Below are 14530 nucleotides of genomic sequence, written 5' to 3' on the forward strand. Positions count from 1 at the left end.
CTCTTAGCAAATTCCTATTAATATATTAGAGTATTATTAACCATAGTCATTCTGCTATGCATTACTCTCTAGACTTACTCCTGCTACATAACTGTAACTTGTACCCTTGGACCAGTTTCTCCCCATTTCCCCTACCTCCCCATTCCTGGTAACCATCGGTCCACTGTCTGCTTCTAGATATTCAACTTTTTGAGATTCTACATATAATTGAGATTCTGTACAATCTATATTTATTGATTAAATATTTATGGTACCCGTTTTAAACCATTTTTATTTGCACCATTTGAATATACTTAGACTTCAGTTTTATTTTTAAATAATTGTCAAATGCTGTGCAGTTTTTATTTTAGATAAGTTATTAATATATGTGACCATTGCCAGTGAGATAGGGTTGTATGTGGGTGTTGTACTCTGAGCTGTCATTGATTAAATCATCTTATATGTACTCCTTGGAAATAAACAATGGGTTAATAGACTGTCTTGGAGAGTCTTAAAATGCACATAAAATTTTACATGGAACAGTGAATTTTTATATTCTTTGTTTCATAACTTGGAATTTTTTCAAACACCAAAATTAGAAAAGAAGAACTGTAGTTTGTAATCTAAGTGTTAAGTCAGTACTTAAAATCGTTTTGGTTTCTCTGGAATGAAGTTCTTTATAGGTTTGACTGTACCTTCCTGTGAGAAACAGACTTCCTTATGGTCAGAATTGGCAGTTTTAAATTTTGGGAATGTGTGTGCCGAACTAAATGAATAAATTGACTGAAAAAAAAAATTTTACTTATGTGTTTTCCGTTTGGTATTCTTAAAAACTGAAGAACAATTAAGTCATCTATGTAAATATTTTTAATCATTTACTGTAGGTTGGATGCATCACACTGTGGATCTTCTGGGAGATAAAGCCACCAAGGAAAGCTATGCTATTCAGTATCTCCAAAAGTCCTTGGAAGCAGATCCTAATTCTGGCCAGTCCTGGTATTTCCTCGGAAGGTGAGACTTAGCAGACACTTACACTATGCTTTTGTTTATTCCAGCTAAGAGATTGGAATTATGAGCTATATAATTTTGTTTATATTTATGTTTGTTTGTTTATATTTATAACTTGATTAGTGTCTTTTCCTTTTTAAATATATTGTCGCAAAGATTTCTGGAAAGTTAAAGCTTCTGAATGTGATAGTTTTTCTCAGCATAATCTGGTCAGCCAGAACATTTCTTATTTTGCTTGTTGGATTTTCATTTGACTTGAATCATTGCTGGCTTTTAAAGACTTATCAGATAGTAATTCTTCATCCTAGTATTTAAATGCCTGTCCTTCTGATTTCTGTTATTTTTTTTTATATGTCTGTTGAACAGAACTGAATTAATTTTTCATTCTGCCTGGTGACCACCAGTAGCCAGTGGAACCTTGCTGTTTGTAATTTTGATTAATGATATATACATTAGAATGGACATATTTGATTAATAGTAGGTCTCAAATCAGTTCTACTTGAAATCTCACAGGGAGAAAGTGGATACATTATTATTGGATCTGTTGGAAAGGAGAAGTAACATGTAATGAAAATAGTGTTCTGCAAGTCTGTAAACTTTTCTCTGTACTTTAAATGCCTAAATTGTGCTCACTGATTATCTAAAATATACCTTATGTATGTGTATCTGATAGATTATATTTCGGGGACATTATTAGATCGTCTTTTGGTTCCTAACTGGTTTTAGCTTTTACGGTGTGGTGGAAAGATCATTGTACTAGCAGCTGGGAGACTTGGATTTAGGTCTTGGCTAGGCTACTGTTTGTAGATCCTGGGTGATACAGTTAAACTTTTTGATGCTTCAGTTTTCTTTTAACCTTTTAAATAAGAGGATTATATTAGATCAGTGGTTTTCATTGGGGGCCTGTTTTGTCCCATAGGGGACATTTTATAACGTCTGGAGATACTTGGTTACATCACAACCGTGGGGAGCACTGCAAGCATCTAGTGGGATAGCCTCTGTGACAAAAGATTACCTGACCCAAAATGTCAGTAGTGCCAAGGTTGAGGAACTCTGCTTATGGATTATCTGTTAGGTATCTTCTCACCCTAAAGGTTTCGATTTTATGATTTCTTTTGAAATTATCCTATTTTGTTTTAATTTTGAGCTCTTTGAGTGAGTTTGCCATGTAATCCCATTAAGTTTTAGTATTTTGTATGGTTTCATTTTTCCTTTAAATTTAGCAAAGTGTGTTTGTATGAGATGGAGTAGTACTAAGATTTTTTAAGAAAGATGTTTGATTAGTCATTAATAATGTACAACAAGAGTTGGCTGGGAAAGTACCTATTTTTAGCAGAAATTTTCTAATACCTTCCAAGTCCTAGAAAATCATCTAATTTGGGTTGCTCACTAAAAAGCTTGAGAGTCCAAACTTTGTTTTTCTCTTTCACTGAATGAAGATATTTGGGGCAGAGACTGGAACCTACCATCTTTGTATACTGTCGACTAGCAGAGTGGCTATTGAGTGAATGCAGTAAATGAACTAACTGAACACCATTTGCTTTTCGAGCTAACACCATTGCTGCTGTTTAGTGTTGCACAGTGGGATGCTTCATACAGGGACTGGAAAGGAGATGGAGTACTGGGAAGTAGGGACTGCCTAGACTTTGTCTCTAGTGTTAACGTTTACATACGAAAATTTCTTTTTATACAGGTTAAAAGGCATGTGTAGTAGCAATTATTTTCATTTTGACCTAAGATGAAGAATAGTAGCGGCTCAGTCAGTTAAGCGTCCGACTTTGGCTCGGGTCATGATCTCGTGGTTCATGAGTTTGAGCCCCTTGTCGGGCTCTGTGCTGACAGCTCAGAGCCTGGAGCCTGCTTTGGATATTCTCTCTCTCTCTCTCTCTCTCTCTCTCTCTCAAAAATGAATAAACATTAAAAAAAATTTTTTGTAAGTTCTTAAAGCTCTGAATAAAGACCTCAGGTGTCAGTAAGCAACTTTGGGATTTGATGACCCTAATATTCTACGGCGTTTTATTACTTATGTTCACATTCAGATCTGTGTTGAAGATGTCCTTTGGCATGTGTATATCATAATAAAGGTGTAATGTGGTAATGCTCTCATAGTAGTACTAATCATTGGCAGTGTTATCACAGAACTATAGAATGTTAGAGCTAGGAGGGACCAGGGAGGTCACCTGCTTCGCTCTGTAAACCCTGTTATTTTACAGATGCAGAAATAGAGTTCAGAGGAGTGAAATGGTTTATCTAAGGTTACAGTCACACAGGTAACTAAATCAGAACACGAACTAGAGCCTAGGTTCACATATTGCTTTTTCAAAGACACAGGGCTGTCTCAGGGGCACTTAGTTTAAGTTTTGCTAGAGGAAAAGTGGTTGGTGGTTGGACTGGGACATCTGTAGTTGGGCACATTGGTTTTCTACTTTTCACTTTGTAGGAATGGAATGTGAAAACATGAGTTTTGGGAATTACTGCTTATTCCTCCCAGTGGTTAGGTAAATTTGTCTATAAATCCTGAGATTTGGCTTTGATTTAACAACAACAAACAGAACGTGTTTTCTACTATCTGTTAAGGATTCCCTTTCTTTGTGGTGTCTGTCCCTACATGGCGTTGTTCATAACTTCTCCTGAAGTTATTAACAAACTTTGTGGAAGTTTGCGGGTGCTCTCTGACATTGCCTTCTCTCAGTCACTGACATTTCTTATTACCCAATCCACAAGATTAGTTATCCTTAGGCTTATTTTAACGTCTCCCTTGTAGGTGTCCTATATATATATTTTTAACATTTATTCATTTTTCGAGAGACAGAGCGTGAGTGGGGGGTGGGGGGGGAGACGGGGAGAGGGAGAGGGAGGGAGACAGAATCCGGAGCAGGCTCCAGGCTCCGAGCTGTCAGCACAGAGCCCGACATGGGGCTCGAACTCACGGACGGTGAGATCGTGACCTGAGCTGAAGTCGGTCGCCCAACCGACTGAGCCGCCCAGGTGGCCCAGGTGTCCTGTATTCTTAAACCCTCTCTTCTATATGGATGAATTCCAAATCTAGATTTCTACATTTCGAGGTATTAAATTTCAGGACCACATCTCTTACTCTTTACCTAACATTATCTATTTTAGTGTTCTCATCTCACGTCAAAGTAAGCATATTTCAAAGCTCATTCATCATATTCTTTTCCAAACCAGCTCTTCTCCTTTTATTTTTGTCAATGATGTCACCATTTCTTTTTTAACTCTCTTTGATCAGGCTTAAAAACTAAGTTATAAGCCCCTGCTATGAATATCTAATCAGTCAGTCACAAAAGTCCTTATATCTTTTGGTTTACTATATTTCTCCCTTCTTTTTCTTTCTTTCCATTTTCGTTATTTTCACCCCAATTTTGGCCTGTTCCAAACCAGTGAGTATAGCTGCCTTTTTTACTGTCCATAATTTATTTTTCTTTCAGTTTATCTCTACACATTGCTAGCAGATTACTATTGCTATAAAGTGCTTTCATGGTGCCATTTCCCTTGTTAGAAGAACAAAAACTTCAGGGTAACCTCGGGCTGGATTTATAATTCTCTACTATTTGTGCTATCTTATGTACATTAAGTTTTGGTTATACTGCCTAAACAACATTTAAAAAAATTTTTTTTAATGTTTATTTATTTTTGAGACAGAGAGACAGAGTATGAGCAAGGGAGGGGCAGAGAGAGGGAGACACAGAATCTGAAATCTGAAGCAGGCTCCAGGCTCTGAGCTGTCAGCACACAGCCCGACGCGGGGCTCAAACCCACGAACCGCGAGATCATGACCTGAGCCAAAGTCGGATGCTTAACCGACTGAACCACCCAGGCACCCCCCAAACAACATTTTAAAATGCCCTCTTTCATCTTCTCTGTCTGAATCAGGCGTTCCCAGACTTCTGGATTGCAGGAATCAGCAAAATTTCAAAGAATAATTATGAGGATCTAAATATTTAATTTGGGCAAGTGAAAACATTTAAGATATTTTTGCCATTTAGTCAGCCAGTAGTATTTCAAAATAAGTTAGTTACAGTATAAGTATTAATTAGTTTAATGGAATATTTATATATATAAGTATATGTTGCTGTGTTTCTATTTTATTTTCGTGGCCATAAATTGCTTTATACTGGCTGATAATTGGGAATCACTGATCTAAACAACATGCCTCTATACTTATTTTAAATTCCTTAGTGTTATCCTTCCTTTTTTGCTTTTCCTAAATCCTGTAGTGTGTATTGTGGTGTCTTCTACCCTAAATTCTCAGACCAGAGAATTGCCTGTGACAGACATTCGATATGGCATCATGACATTTGTAATATGTCTTCAGTCCTCAACTAAATTGTAAGCTCCACGAAGACAGACAGGGACTGGGTTTTGTCTTTTCTTTTTTCCTTAGTGCCAAGCACTAAGAAGATAATTTCTGTATTTATAGTTTCAGCTGCTGTTCTGTGTATCCATCAGGTGTATCTGCATTAAGAAGATAACAGGTTCCTCTCTCTCTCTCAAAAAAAATAAATAAATGTTAAAAAAAAATTACAAAGTGGGGGGGTGCCAGGGTGACTCAGTCAGTTAAGTGTTTGGCTTCAGCTCAGGTCATGATCTCGCAGTCCGTGAGTTTGAGCCCTGCATTGGGCTCTGCGCTGACAGCTCAGAGCCTGCAGCCTGCTTCAGATTCTGTGTCTCCCTTTGTCTCTGTCCCTCCCCTGCTTGCACTCTGTCTCTCTGTCTCTCTGTCTCTCTGTCTCTCTCTCAAAAAACAAACATTAAAAAAAATTACAAAAAAACCACAGGTCCTTGAAACTTTAATCAGACCTCGCTACCCTTACATGTCATGAAATACCGCGCTCACCTTATTATACTGTTTTTGAGAGTTAGCTTGATATTGCTTGCACCTTAATGTTTGTATTTTTTACAAATTACAGAATGGTTGACCTCATGGTCATTACTTAGGAAAGTAGAATTGAAATCAGATTCATCCAGTCTTACCAGAATAGAATGGTTTTCTTGTTTTTTTTAAGTCTATATTCTTTATGTAAGCTATATAAATATACCAAGCTATATAAGTGGCATGGCAAGTGCATGTGTGAGCGCGCATGCGCGCTTTCAACTCTCAGTATAATATTGAAGTAATACGGCCTTTAATTACTTTAATATTGTTCATTAATGTATCATGCTTTAGCACTTACCAGATAGACTATAGTATAGTTTATTGAATGGTTAATTATAATGTACATTATAATTATAATTTTATACACACACACACACACACATTCACAGAAATATGTTAGCTCATTCAGAATTTTAATTTGCTTTGATATATGTAGTCCATTTTTCAGCAGATTAATCAGTATTAATGCAATTGTCTGGATTTTTTTTCCCTCCCCTCTCAGGTGCTATTCAAGTATTGGGAAAGTTCAGGATGCCTTTATATCTTACAGGCAGTCTATTGATAAATCAGAAGCAAGTGCAGATACATGGTGTTCAATAGGGTAAGACTTTATATAAAAATAATGGTATTATACTCGATACATGACAGTTACATATCACATATAATATACTTGGTGAGGCTGAGTAGTTCTTCTTAGTTGACCTCTTGTTTTTCCTTAATTTTTCTTTCTAGCGTGCTATATCAGCAGCAAAATCAGCCTATGGATGCTTTACAGGCTTATATTTGTGCTGTACAATTGGACCATGGCCATGCTGCAGCCTGGATGGACCTAGGCACACTCTACGAATCCTGCAACCAGCCTCAGGATGCCATTAAATGCTACTTAAATGCAACCAGAAGCAAAAGTTGTAGTAATACCTCTGCACTTGCAGCACGAATTAAGTATTTACAGGTAAAACTTTTAAATAGCAGTTTTTTAAAGACACATGTTTCCCCATGACACTCAGGCAGGAGGCGGGTGGCTGGAAAGTTTGTCTAGTTGTGTTTTGCTGTCTATAATTTGTTTCCATATTTTGTAAACATACCATAGCTTGTAATATTATTTTACTTTTCATTTTAAGTAAGAGATGCAGTATTTTAAAAGATGCTCTTTTGCACATTTACTGTTGATGTATATTAATTTACATAATTTTTTTCTACGTACTGTCTACATTTTTAAGTTGTCATAGCATTTTAGAGAAAAGAACACAAACACTGTCTTTCACTCTTGCTTGGAGTTTCATGAGAAGACAGCTATGAGAACTTTGAAAACAGAGCTCAGCTTTGTTTGAATTCTCACAAAGGTCTATATTCTGGTTACCCTCTTTATACTTAGTATCTTTCTGAAACCCCAAATTAAGAATCTATTTTCTTTTAAAAACAATTAGTTATAGCATTTAGGAAGATTTAGTGGACTTGCTCTTACTCAAGTAGGCTTGTGTTAAATTTGCTTTTTACATAATTTTTCCTAGGCTCAGTTGTGTAACCTTCCACAAGGTAGTCTACAGAATAAAACTAAATTACTTCCTAGTATTGAGGAGGCGTGGAGCCTACCAATCCCCGCAGAGCTTACCTCCAGGCAGGGTGCCATGAACACAGCACAGCAGGTGAGAAGTTGGGTTATGTTCTGCAGGTACCCAGCTTTAAGGGTTCTTTTCAATCTGTAGTGGTCAAGCGTATTTTACTAAGTACAGGAGCCTTTTATTAATGGAAAAGCCTTTGGATTTAATTGTGAAGGGAATCTAGATCGAAATAAAACTCCCTCTGATATGGGAAGAAATTTTGGGGTGCCAATTTAGAACCTTTGTGCATTTTCATGATTTGAAGGAGATTTCTTAAAATGATGCTGCAGTGGTTTGTTTAATTTTTAAAGCAGTTTTTCAAAGGAAGGTACACATTCCTCCATTGATGATCATTTGATTTTGATTTTCAATAATTGCCATCAGCGATGTCCACATAGCTTTGAAAAGTATGCAGTTTGTAAAGTTTTATAATTTGAAGGAATGAACTAAGAATATATAGAACCCTATTTTTGTCTTCCTTCTGTGATTCTTAGGCATGTAAACCTCATCATGCAAATACTGAACCTGTATTAGGCCTCAGTCAAACACCAATTTCACAGCAGTCCTTGCCACTACACATGATTCCTTCTAGCCAAGTAGATGACCTGTCCAGTCCTGCCAAGAGGAAAAGAACATCTAGTCCAACAAAGGTATATATTTTAGAGAAATAGAAAATCCCAGTCCAAAAGGAATCTCCCAACTGCCCTGAACTTGTGCAGTTTGAATATCTCCTGTCCTTTATTTTAAATCTGTGGACATCAAAAGAGTGAAAGGTTTGAGTTTTTCCATCCCAAATTCTTAGCATCCTATTAAATACAGAACATAGGGCTAAATTTGCATTCATCAAGTCATTTTATTCATCTCCCTGCCGTTAAGATCTCAACACACTTTTTTCATCATCACTTTCTACTGACATTGAGATAAATTTATTATTGGATCTAGTGGACAGTGTGGTGTTTAGGTTAGCCATTTGGGCCATAGTTTAGGGGTGGGCTTTTTCGGGTGGTTGATTAAAGAATCAGTATTTTTTTTTAATTTATGATTTCCCAAATTTGTTATGCATGTCAAATTATTTTTAAAAGAATTTAATGTCATAACATTTTTTATATGTAAATATTCCAATTCATAGTCATTTGGCCTTCATGAGTCATTCTTGTGAACTCTGTGGATTTAACCAAATATTCTTTAATTTTTTTTTATCGATTTTCCTCAGAATACTTCTGATAATTGGAGTAGTGGCCATGCAGTGTCACATCCTCCAGTACAGCAACAAGCTCATTCGTGGTGTTTGACACCACAGAAATTACAGGTATGTAAGAGAATGCTTTTGACAGATTGTTTTTCCTCTTGCAAAGGAGTAGAAGAAGTAAGCTTTACAATTTTAAGTATTAATTCAGACAATCCAGTCAAATGCACATAAGTAAAATGAACCCACGTTTGTCAGAGTAGTGGGATAATTAGTTCCTGATTTTCACCTATTTTTGGTTTTATTTTTAAACAGGCAACGTTCACATAGTTCCAAGTGCATCTGTATGGTTATAGGCTCCACAGGGCAAATTCCTACCCACTTAGCTTTTAGCTCCTGCCCGTATCCGCTTAGTTCTCCCTCTAACAGCTAGCCAGTGTTACCAGTTTACCTGTCTTCCCTGAGATATGTTCAGGCTTGCACAAGCAACCATGCATCCTCCTCCTCTCACGCGTTACTCATTTTCTCCTTTTTTATACAAATGGTAGAATGCTCCGCCTATTGATTGTTAACAATGTATTTCATAGGCCTTTCCTTGTCAGGATGTAAAGAGCTTCTTTTTGTTTTATGGCCACAGCGTATTTCTTTTTTTTTTTTTTTTTTTTTTAATTTTCTAATGTTCATTTATTTTTGAGAGACAGAGACACAGCATGAGCAGGGAAGGGGCAGAGAGAGAGGGAGACACAGAATCCGAAGCAGCCTCCAGGCTCTGAGCGCTCAGCGCAGAGCCCGATGTGGGGCTGGAACTCACGGACCGTGAGATCATGACCTGAGCCGAAGTCGGCGCTTCACTGACCGAGGCACCCAGGCGCCCCCGCCATAGCATATTTCTTCCGTAGATGCACACCTTCAGCAGAGCACTGATTTTAGGTAGTCAGGCTGTCTTCACACTTTTCCTGTTCCAAACAGTGATGCTTTGAGTGTACTTGTCCTAATGCATTGTAAGTGTAAAGAACTTTCTGTGTGAATACTGAAAAATAGAGTATTAATGAGTAAAATTTTATGCCCACTTGTCTCAAATACCACATTACAGTAAACTTCTTTTGATGCATGTTTATTTCTTAATTTCTCAAACTTCTTAAAGGACTTCATCTCAGGGTTAGTTGCTGTTGGTCAGGAATCCGTATCTTTGACTAGATAGCGGCTCCGCATTGGTCCGGTCGTTTCATGACGAGGTGGCTTAGAATAGTGAGCTTGAGCTGGTTTCTTAGATATGTCTTTGACCGTATTCTCCTTTCTTCTTCTTCTTCTAGCACTTGGAACAGCTCCGTGCAAATAGAAATAACTTAAATCCAGCACAGAAACTGATGCTGGAACAGCTGGAAAGTCAGTTTGTCTTAATGCAGCAACACCAAGTGTGTATAGCATTTTTTTCCCCTAAAATTTGTTAGCGTTTTGAGTACTTTTATTGACTGAAACATTTTAGAGCATGGTCATGCCTGCTTCTTTCTACCAGTATTTGGTGGAATTTAGTAATCTTGCTTCTTAAAATACTAATAATAGAGAGTTTTAGGAAAAAACAGGTATAAATTTAATTTTGAGCACAAGACTTGGTATTTTATTATTTATTCACATGCTATTTTACCGCTGTTCTGAGGGTTTATTTCTATTATTAAATACTTAGCAAGCTGCCCTAAACCGAGATGGGGTTCTTCAGGACTTGTTGAATTTGGAGGATCTGACATACAAATATAATAGAGTGTAAATTGGAGATCCTCTATTTTGTGATTGGGAAAAAGACCTGTAAATTCCACAGTTTTCTTAATTTTCAGCTGCTTTCTTTTGTCGTTACTAAAGGGATGTTTCTTAAAAATAAAACAGATTTCTGCTTTTCTGAGGAAGCTAATCTAAATATGACTGAACACAATTTCTTGTTTTTAAAAAAGTGTATATTTTTCAGCCTAGAGAAATTAAATGTTAGGGTAAAATCAGAGATTACCCGGTTATATATACTCCTTCAGATTTTTGGTCCTCTACCTTATGGCCCACACAAGGAGCGTTTATTTTTCATTTGCCTTTTCACAGATGAGACAAACGGGAGTTGCACAGGTACGATCTACTGGAATTCCTAACGGGCCGACAGCTGACTCATCACTGCCTGCAAACTCCATCTCTGGCCAGCAGCCCCAGCTCGCTCTGACCAGAGTGCCTAGCGTGTCTCAGCCTGGAGTCCGCCCTGCCTGTCCTGGGCAGCCTTTGGCCAACGGACCCTTTTCTACAGGCCATGTTCCCTGTAGCACATCAAGAACGCTGGGGAGTACAGACGCTATTTTGATAGGCAATAATCACATAACGGGAAGTGGAAGTAACGGAAACGTGCCTTACCTGCAGCGAAACGCACTCACTCTACCTCATAACCGCACAAACCTGACCAGCAGCGCAGAGGAGCCGTGGAAAAACCAACTATCTAACTCCACTCAGGTAATAGAAGAGCTAGCTGTTTCGTTGGCTTCTCACATACTAGTTCTTTTTTTTTTTTTTTTTTTTTTTTTTTTGGTTTCATGCATTCTGAGAGAAAAAGAAATAGAAGTTTGAGGAACTGTTTTTGTAAGCATTTTATAGTACTGTGATGTTATCAGCTATATTTTGATTGCCAACATACATACACACGTACATAAGTGTATTTTCTTTTCCGTTATAAGATTCTACACCCACACGTGCACGTACACACACACACAGTCTTGGAAATTTCCACAGGATAGAGAAAATAGATCATACAGCCCCCCCCAAAACTTACTGTTTTACTTAGTTCATTTCTACACATATTGCCTACCTAAGATCAGGTACTTATGCTAATATGTTTTAGGTATTCACTGTGGTGGGAGAAAAAGACCATTAAAGAAGCAGTTACCGTAAATTACTCTGAAGTGTGACTTTGGTGAAAAGTGCTGTCACTGTACCTAGGAGGGCACATAAACCAAGTTATTAGTTTTTCCAGAAATTGGAGAGTTTGGGAGGGGAGAGGGCTGGTAAAGTGTGCCTAGAGTATAGATTATGAAGAGGGAATGGTGAAATGTGAGGCCGAGGAAGGTAGAGAAAGTTGCCTCATTTTTTTTTTTTTCTAAGTTTATTTTTGAGAGAGAGAGAGAGAGAGAGCGAGCGAGAACACGAGCAGGGGAGGGGCAGAAAGAGAGGGAGACACAGAATCCGAAGCAGGCTCCAGGCTCTGAGCTGTCAGCAGAGCCCAACGCGGGGCTCGAACCCATGAGCTGTGAGATCATGACCTGAGCTGAAGTCAGACACTTAACAGACCAAGCCACCCGGTGCCCTGCCTAATTTGTCTTGAAGGCAAAGTAGAACCACTGCAGTTTTCAAAATAGTAATGGATTTCATGAACATTATTTCTATCAAAGATAGATGTGCCATATTTGACTCTGTTCACTGTTAGACATACAATTTCTAAATTTTCACTTCTCAGTATTTGTGCACATCGTTTTTCCTGTGTTTTGGGTTGTTTCCATGGAGCGTGTGTTTCAAAATGGAACTGAAGGGTCAAAGAGTAAGCATCCAAAAAAAAATGTTGCCAACATACATTGCCAAATTACTTGTACTTTTGTTAGTAAGAAATAATTTGACTTATTGCTGGTTAGCCTTATGTTATTGGTACAACCAAGATAATTTCATTCTTCAAAGACTTTTAAGTTTATTCTTGAAGTACTTTTCTTGGCGGGACCATCTTCTAGAGTGATTAATAGTTGTATTTATTCTTAAATGTTGAGCACCTCCCATGTCCATGTCCCGTTCGAGGCTCTGGGGATAAATCCGCCGACACAAGGGTATCTTAATTCATGCAGGTAAAAAGACCGTGAACAAGTAAGCATCATATAGAGAATATTAGGTAATGATATGGTGAGTTCTATGGAAAAATGTATTAGGAAGGGGAGCTGGGGCGTCCTAGACATCGGTGGTAGAGGATTCACAGTTGTAAATAGGAAGGTCAGGGAAGGCTTCACGGAAGATGACATTTGAATGAAGACCTGAGAGTTACAGAGTGAGCCTTGAGGGTATTTGTGATGAGAGTGTTCCAAGTCTCAGGAGCTGGAAGGAGTAATAGGCCCTAGGGTAGGAGTGTGTTTTGCATTTTTGGAGGTAAGTCAAGGTGGTGAGGATGGCTGAGCAGGGCGGGCAGAGGGTAAGAAGGGAGGTACGTATGGTGCAGCTGGCCACGCTGGCCAAGTCCCGTTCAGCCGGGTAGGCTGTTGTAAGGGTATTAGATTTTATTGTGCGTTAAATGGGAAACGGGGTTTTTGAATGGAGGAATGACATGATCTGACTTAGTTTTTAACTAGATCCTCTCTGGTACTCCTCTGTGGATAGACTAAAGGTGGCAAAGGCAGAAATGATGTGTGTGACCGACTTGGAGATTATTGCTGTAATCGAAGTTAAGACATGGTGGTGCCAGGACCCAGAGTGGCAGCATTAGAAGTGGTCAGCTTTTGGGTTCCTTTGGAAGGCAGAGCTGGTAGGATTAGCTGGTAGAGTTGGGGTGTGAGAGGGAGGAATCAAAGCTGGCCTGGCTCAACTCGAGGGATGGATGCGTCTGGGTGAGATCCCCATGGGGTGTGAGTAGATGGAGGAAAGAACTCAAGGTGGCCTGTGAGGTGGTAGGAGATCCAGGAGGATGTGAGTGATTGCCTGGAAGCCAAGTGAAGAAAGTCTTTCGAGGAGGAAAGCGTGATCAAAGTGTAAATCCAGTAGTGCTTCATAGGCCTAGTAAGGTAAGGGCTGGGAACTGACCATCTGAGGTATTTGGTGACATTGCTGGGACCAGGAAACTAAGGGGCACAGGCCAGTCCACCCCACGACCATGACCTGGTTTTTGTTACTGTTTTTGTATTTACAGCCCACGAATGAAGAATGGGTTTTTTCATTTTTGAAGGGTTCTTAAAAAGAAAAATGTGTGACAGAGACTATACGGCCCACCAAGCCTAAAGTACTTGCTATGTGACACTTTATTTACAGAAAACATTTTGCTGACATTTCAGTGGACTTGGTGGGATCAGAAGCCTAATTGAGGTTGGTCTCAACATAAGTGGAAGGAGAGAACTCGAAAACAATAGATGTAGACAGTCCCAGCACTGACACTTTAAAGTCGTGTGGGCTGTGCACTGCACAGTGCCAGGGGCGATATCCCCGTAGACCGTGACGTGAAAAGGAAGGAGAGAAACAGGTGGTAGCGGAAGGGGAAGTGCGATGAAGAGTTGTTTTTTGTTTTAAATTTAAGATGGGAGAAAGCAGAAAGAAACTCAAGGCGGGTGGAAGCTCATGAGCAGGGTTCAGTAGAGAGGGAGAAATTAACGTGGGAGACAGAGGAGAGAATTGTTAAAGTAGGTGAGAAGGTGGGATGTGGGGCGGGGGGGGGGGGAGCGGTTCTGGGTCGGAGAACCTGAGATTTTTGTTAGGATGCCTGTAGTGCTGAGGTATAATTGGCAGTTAATAAATGGGAACCTCTGTTAGGATTGTAACTTACGAATCTGTTCTTCTTTAAGCACATCCAATTCCTGGTTTGCTTAGTTTTGAGATTTTCGGTGAATACTCTTCAACTCTAGTTTGGGAATTTGCTGTCTTTTAAAAGCATAATTCCAGTGAAAGAGCCTTTGGTTTGCAGGCCATGAGGCCTTTGTACATGACTGAATACTGAGTGGTAGAGCGCCCCAGCCTTTGTTTCACAGGTTCCTCAAGGCCAGTGTTCGTAGAAGCTTTATAATTTAGATAATGCGGTTGGGAAAGCTGTCTAAAAAAAGGTCGTGGGACTGATTCTAGGTCAGAGGTTTCCCAAATGAGGTTGCTGCATGATCACTG

General features: G+C 38.9%; 1 protein-coding gene across 8 annotated transcripts in view; it reads left to right on the forward strand.

Annotated features, from left to right (window-relative positions):
• The window catches only part of KDM6A (lysine demethylase 6A), a 209113-nt gene that overhangs the window by 150177 nt on the left and 44406 nt on the right, over window positions 1-14530 (forward strand). For 2 of the 8 annotated variants that reach the window (XM_023249060.2, XR_006593056.1), the window contains exons 10-17: window positions 864-990; window positions 6384-6482; window positions 6614-6833; window positions 7393-7527; window positions 7977-8132; window positions 8696-8791; window positions 9982-10083; window positions 10754-11149. In XM_023249060.2, the coding sequence (XP_023104828.1) occupies window positions 864-990; window positions 6384-6482; window positions 6614-6833; window positions 7393-7527; window positions 7977-8132; window positions 8696-8791; window positions 9982-10083; window positions 10754-11149 (1331 nt within the window). The remainder of the gene's footprint in view (window positions 1-863; window positions 991-6383; window positions 6483-6613; window positions 6834-7392; window positions 7528-7976; window positions 8133-8695; window positions 8792-9981; window positions 10084-10753; window positions 11150-14530) is intronic. The other 6 variants (XM_023249061.2, XM_023249063.2, XM_023249062.2 and 3 more) reach the window with 6 other exon arrangements.

This window comes from Felis catus, chromosome X (assembly GCF_018350175.1).
Source record: "Felis catus isolate Fca126 chromosome X, F.catus_Fca126_mat1.0, whole genome shotgun sequence".
Lineage (NCBI taxonomy): Eukaryota > Metazoa > Chordata > Mammalia > Carnivora > Felidae > Felis > Felis catus.